We start from the raw sequence: 6,052 nt of genomic DNA on the forward strand, positions 1-6,052 counted from the left end.
CCTTTTCCATTTTAAATCAGCCTGGATTTGGGCACTGTTGTCATTGCAATTATGTCGTCGACGGCATAAGCCACCCACATTGAGCTTCACAATGGCCTTTCAGAAACCATGACTGACGTCTCAGATAATATGTCCATATTGTATACGATCTATTTTTGCCACCAGAAAAGTCAGACCCTGCTTGCTAGTAGACATAATGCAGGTGAAAGCACTTTCAGGAGGTTCGTGCTTTGGTCATCTCCTATATTTATATCTTCATGGTTGATTCAGTGTCCAGCGTAGCAGTCTAACTGCAGGAATGTTCTGGCTTCCTACCAGCGGGGGTCTTTCTGTGTGCAGCATGTGTTTGCATGTGGTTTTGTGTTTACTTTCAGTCTTGATCCCTCATATATTCGCGTGGGTTTCTTTCCTCCCGCAGTCCAGACATGTTGGTCAGGTGAATTTAAAGCTGTGAAGCCTTTCCAGCTTCACTTCTCTTCTCCTAAATATTGTAAGTAGGTCGTTAGCATAAAAACAATACCACAATCATATTTCTTAACATAATTCATAGTGAGTGAAGCTGTTTATTATAAATTACACCAGAGCTTTTAATTCTCTCTGATTTTTTATTTATTAGACTCATCCTCAACAAATTAATTTGTGAAAACATGAATTGGCAAGATTTAAGAGGTCACAAGAAAGTAAAATGCTTTAGAAAAAGAAAGACAGCATAGGTACAGATGATAAGCTGAAGGCCAGATTTACCTGTGTTTCTCTGGAGCCCAATAATTACAGTAAACTAACAGACCATATCATTGTCTCCAGGAGCCTGCATGGCTGAAAAGTTTCTCCAGCAGAAGGAAAATAAACCCGAGGTTATATTATTCGAACCAAAGCCATTAACCTTTCTCCCTACTCCTCTTCTAATATATTTTGTCAAGTCAAATGCAGATAAATCAAGTTTGAAGCTCAAGTTTGAATAAAGAAAAAACAACAAATCAGATAGTTGAATCAGTTTAGTCAGGCTGTTCTGCAATGTTTCCTGTCTCTTAACAATGCTATGTATTTGTACTGGAACAGGTTTTCATATACAACGTGAGACCTTCCGGTGTCAAGACTCAAGAGTGAAGTTTATTATCACATAAAGTTGAAGACTAAAGATCACTATTTAATCATCACAAAAAGACAACTGGTGACAGCAAAATAAAATGTTCCAGGTGAGTTTTAACTTTCGAAGATGGAAAGACCAGGTCAGTGTGAAACAGACTACATTACAAGAAGACTGATCATATACAGCAGAAAGAAAACAATTGTCCTTTTAATCAAAATAAAATTGTTAAAATATATGAATCTGTTTTAAAAATCTCTGATACACAAGTTAACATCTCACATTAAAATGTAAGTATAACAAAGTATATGTCGATATTTTTTCATATATTCTTATCAATATTATGAAAAAATCAGGCAACTTCTAAAACCGTTTCAATCTAAAAAGGAACAAAATGTTGACTCATGATTATTGATGACAAACATTTTATGGATGGATAAACACCATCAGGGATTAACAGCACAATTACTTTTCTCTGGATGGTGAAACTTAGTTTTGTCTCTTCTTCTGAGCATCCTATAACAATAAAGAAAGTAGAAAGGCTTTATTTTTAGATATCAGAGAGACTTGATGTATTTTACTGTTGATGTTCTTACCATATTTTACTGACAACCGCCAGAGGCACTAACACAACAACTCCAACAAGTACTGCAGTTGCAAAAACGAATAGCAGATCACCTGAAAGATAACATTCATTATAACATTTCAATATATTCAAAAAAGAATCGTATCCATAATGTAATCAGCTATAATACTCATTCATTTATTATAATAACTATAAAATGATATGATACTTTGTAATTTCGGTGAGCAGGTACTAATATCCCAGAGGAGAAGAGTATTAGGTTTTACACACTACATTTATTTGGTAACACTGTATCTGATACAAATACAAAAATTCGCCATCAAATATGAAACAGTATCATATTTTATGGAGACATTTTTTCTGGTTTTCCCTCCAAAGTCCTCCACTTGCTCTGCCTCGCTTTTCTCTGTTTTAGAACGTTTCCTGAGGCACAGAATGCTTTTCCTGCTAAAGTAAGGCTAACTGTTCTAAAAGTAGCTGCTGATAGCTAGTTAGCTGTTAGCTCAGTTGGTCATGCTGCCAGGACTTACCAAAGTGTATGGTTGAAGATATTCACAATAGTGGTGTAAACTCATTTTCATTGTTTAAACTGCTTTAAAGTGCTTAAATGTACCATTTGACCATGTGTGAGCTTGCTCAGATTCATCGACTTCAGGATATGTAGCTGGACCATCACTGCTCTTCCAAGATGTCACTGGAAAACACAAACTTTTTAAAATGTTTCCTTTGAAACACATTTTCATTATAAAATGTGTTTCTTTTGTAAATCTAAAACCTACTCACTGAAGTGTGATCTGTTGTGAAGCAAGTCATGAATGAGGTTGCACGTCAGTAGATCATCATTGTGCATTCCTTTGCATTGACAAGGATAATGAAGAGCTGTGCCCAAAGTATCCAGGAAGGCCTTTTTACATTCAGAATCTGCACCAAGGATGAGAGCCGGGTCCATCTGGCTGATACATTCATCATTGTGGAGGTCTCTGTCGCTGCACCGTGCTTCTTCAGGACTCCAGCATTTGACTCGGAAGCTATTTAACAGATATCTGCTAATCCAAAAGAAAATATGTTTGAGTTGCAGTATTCTTTGCTTAAGGGGTGTTTAGAGAAGACGTTTTTTTAATCTTTGAATCATCTTAGCTTTCCACTGATCAGAACTCCCAACTTGTACAGTTTCACTCAACTTGTTCTATGACCTTTAAAGAACAAACTGTAAAATGACTTCACATAACATTATTATAACATTTGAATATAAACGTAATATTTCACAATCTTTGACGTAAGGAAGACTACCACACTCAAATGGCTCACATGTGTTCAAAATCCACTCAACTATTTTCTTCTGTAGTATTTTTGCAGTTCAAGACATACTGAAAGGAGGGAAAGAATAGCGACATGCCTGCAGGTGCTGTCCTCAACACACAGGTTAACTGTATCCTGGCAGATCCATATCTGGTCTCCACATGTGCCGCTGTGCAGAGCAGTTTTTATATCCAGACAGTTTTGATCCGAATCCTTACATTCGCACATGACAATTATTTCTGCAACATCGTGTGGCATGCTGCTGTAGAACTGCTGAGAAGCTTTCTCACAGCGGTCATGGTCACATTGTGGTGCCATGCATGCCTGACTCACGGGGATAAGGTACTTGTTGCAAACTGCATCATTGATGCACACTTTCATTTGGTCCAAGCAGGATTCAGCACCGTTTTGTACTGCAACAAAAATAATGCAAAATGTTTTTAGACTATAGAAACATCACTTGTATATTGATGAATTCAGTGTACATAATTGTATATTTTTTAACGTAAGGTTGAAGGCTATACTACCCTATTTTCCCATGTTTGTGTGTCTAATTGACTAAAAGGAGAGTCGTCTTTTTATTCGGCCCAGTATGTGGCCTCAACAGGCTATAAATGAGTTGTTTTTTGCCACTCACCCTACAAAGATAATAACCATTTTTGTTTTCCTCTGCTAAATCTGGTCTGTTTTTGTCTTATTAAATTGTTTCCAGAAGAAAACGGTTAACATTGGGGAACATCTGGAGAGAGGAGTGCCAGCACTTTGGTGTTGTCAAGATGATTTTCAGTGTCATGGCTTCATTTAAAAAAATGTGGATGCGATGCAAGTTTTCAGAACAATACTTTTCCTCCAGGGAGACTTGGTTGGACACATTAACAAACAGTAGGGTCTTTTTCAATTTCGATTTCAGCCACAATAACAATTTGAATCTGTCAGTCGCATAAAACAAGCACTTAAAGTGGAAGAAATTGATGGTGGACAATAGTATTTAATTACAGCTCGTTCGGTGGTTGCCAGCTGCAGCTCTCTCACTCAACACCTGACCAATTTAAAAATAAAACCAGTCACCAAAAAAATGGGAAAATATGGCACTTTACTCTTTAAACTATGTTCACATATTTACCATATCTTATTAAACTGCTTGACTGCCAGTCCTTCCCTGCTCCCCTCCTCTGCCCTGCTGTGAGGAGAATTGGAAACATGATTCCTACGAATGCCTATTAAAGCCAGCCTTTTTTTATTCAGTAGCACAGAAGTGTTTAATCACACAGTACATCAGAACGCCTTTGGTAAACAGAAATGCAATTTCACCTATAAATGCTTATCTCAGAGACTACTGAGAATACTGCACCTGTCTTTTGGTTGCATTGTGTGGCCAGTGCTTGTATAGAGCCACAATGCTCCTCCTCCCAGGCACACACACACCCGTGCAGAGAGGGAAATTGGTCCAGCACAGTCTGGATGGTCAAGTTACAGACCTCTGAGCCTTTTATTTGGCAGCCTTCATCTAGAATAACACAAACACAAGGGGGAGGTAGAAAAACTGGATTTTTTTATAACCAGGCGAGGTCTTGTTTGTGCAACAGGTGTTTCCTGCTGTATCAGCCTGCTGCTCTGATTGTCTCCCCTGAGATGTCAGACAACATAAAACGCACTATAAGTCAAAACAAACATAGATTTTAAAGGCTGTGTCAGGCTATTTATTATAATGGATTTTTAGTTATACAAACTTTGCTCCAGGCTATTGCCTCCGTTATTACATTTAAGCCATACTCCAAGAAGTGCAATTCAATTAAGTGGCCTCATGTCCCACGCTTCCTGAGGAAATGGAATCAACACTTTTATAATGCCACAAGAAAAACATCTAAAAAACCGTGTCCCAAACGCCCTGCAGCAGGAATGGTAAATTGGAAATGTGTCATTTTTACCCTCACAGATGTTGCCGTAAAATGCTTCTTGACTCCACTTGCACAGATTTGACATGCAGGTGTCCACATCAGCAAAACAGTTGGAAGGTGGAGGTGAAATGCTGCTGCTTGATATCTGATGAATCATTATCCCTGAAATACATTACAATAATTTATCCTGAAAACTCTTTCTTTGTGATTCAAATGTGATGTTATTGCATCATCTCCAAACACACACCTGGTATATATATCTGTCTTGAGCTGTTATCTTAAAGGAAAGTTCAATATAATAATAATCACTAACAAACACTCTTGACTCTACATATATTATAAGCTAAGACATGTAACTGTATTTAATAGCATTACTTTTAATTAGATTTTCTGTTAACGTGAAGATGAATTCGATAAGCTAGGAGTTGAAGTTTGAAAATATCACAGTGAAAGTCGACTTACCAAGTATGATCACAGCTTCCAGGCGTATCAGTTGCATGATAGCAGCTGTAGAGCTGTCACTGTCCCTCCAGCAGCTGATCTGAGCCTCTGGTCGGCTGGGATGGGAAACACCCCCCACAGTCAACAGGATGTAACACATTTACTGGAGGCTGCACCGTGCGCCATGCAATGAAATGACACATGCTCACAAGAACAGAACAGACACTCAATGGATGTCACTGTGTCTCTTTCAAAGTAGGATTTAACATTCAGATGTGGTTGTTGATGAGTTTTGGTCAATAATGTTTCAATCATACTTCTTTCACCTGCAAAAAGTATGATTGAATATTCAATCAATCAATCAATCAATCAATGTTTATTTATATAGCCCAATATCACAAATGTTACATTTGTCTCAGTGGTCTTCACAGTGTGTACAGAATATCAGTATGACAATACGACACCCTCTGTCCTTAGACCCTCACATCGTACAAGGAAAAACTTCCAAAGAAAACCCAGTTTAAAGGGAAAAATGGGAGAAACCTCAGGGAGAGCAACAGAGGAGGGATCCCTCTCCCAGGACGGACAGACGTGCAATAGATGCCGTGTGTAAATTGAAAAGATAATACATTTGCAACATAGGTAGTCCAAATGTTTGGAAATGCATGTGTGTATAATAGGAAGATGAATCCACGAGGATATCCATCCAGGACCTATGATCCAGGACCACAGCCACGACTC

General features: G+C 38.1%; 1 protein-coding gene across 1 annotated transcript; it reads right to left on the bottom strand.

Annotated features, from left to right (window-relative positions):
* Positions 1–1,533: 1,533 nt before the first annotated feature.
* Positions 1,534–5,407, bottom strand: gfral (GDNF family receptor alpha like). Its single transcript, XM_034100192.2, has 9 exons — positions 5,333–5,407; positions 4,901–5,032; positions 4,324–4,479; positions 4,096–4,152; positions 3,070–3,385; positions 2,457–2,716; positions 2,287–2,367; positions 1,684–1,765; positions 1,534–1,603 (listed from the first exon to the last, which is right to left on the bottom strand). The coding sequence occupies exons 1-9, from the start codon at positions 5,367–5,369 to the stop codon at positions 1,534–1,536; spliced, it is 1,191 nt and encodes a 396-aa protein (XP_033956083.1). The 5' UTR covers positions 5,370–5,407.
* Positions 5,408–6,052: the final 645 nt, after the last annotated feature.

The sequence above is a fragment of the Pseudochaenichthys georgianus genome, chromosome 15 (assembly GCF_902827115.2).
Source record: "Pseudochaenichthys georgianus chromosome 15, fPseGeo1.2, whole genome shotgun sequence".
NCBI classification, from domain to species: domain Eukaryota; kingdom Metazoa; phylum Chordata; class Actinopteri; order Perciformes; family Channichthyidae; genus Pseudochaenichthys; species Pseudochaenichthys georgianus.

Bases quoted from the DNA above. Each gene is read 5' to 3' on its own strand.
- gfral (XM_034100192.2), bottom strand. From the start codon at position 5,369: ATGCAACTGATACGCCTGGAAGCTGTGATCATACTTG. The intron at 2,368-2,456 runs GTGAGTAGGTTT...TGTGTTTTCCAG, and splicing joins TCACAACAGATCACACTTCA to TGACATCTTGGAAGAGCAGT. The intron at 1,604-1,683 runs GTAAGAACATCA...TTATTGTTATAG, and splicing joins GCGGTTGTCAGTAAAATATG to GATGCTCAGAAGAAGAGACA.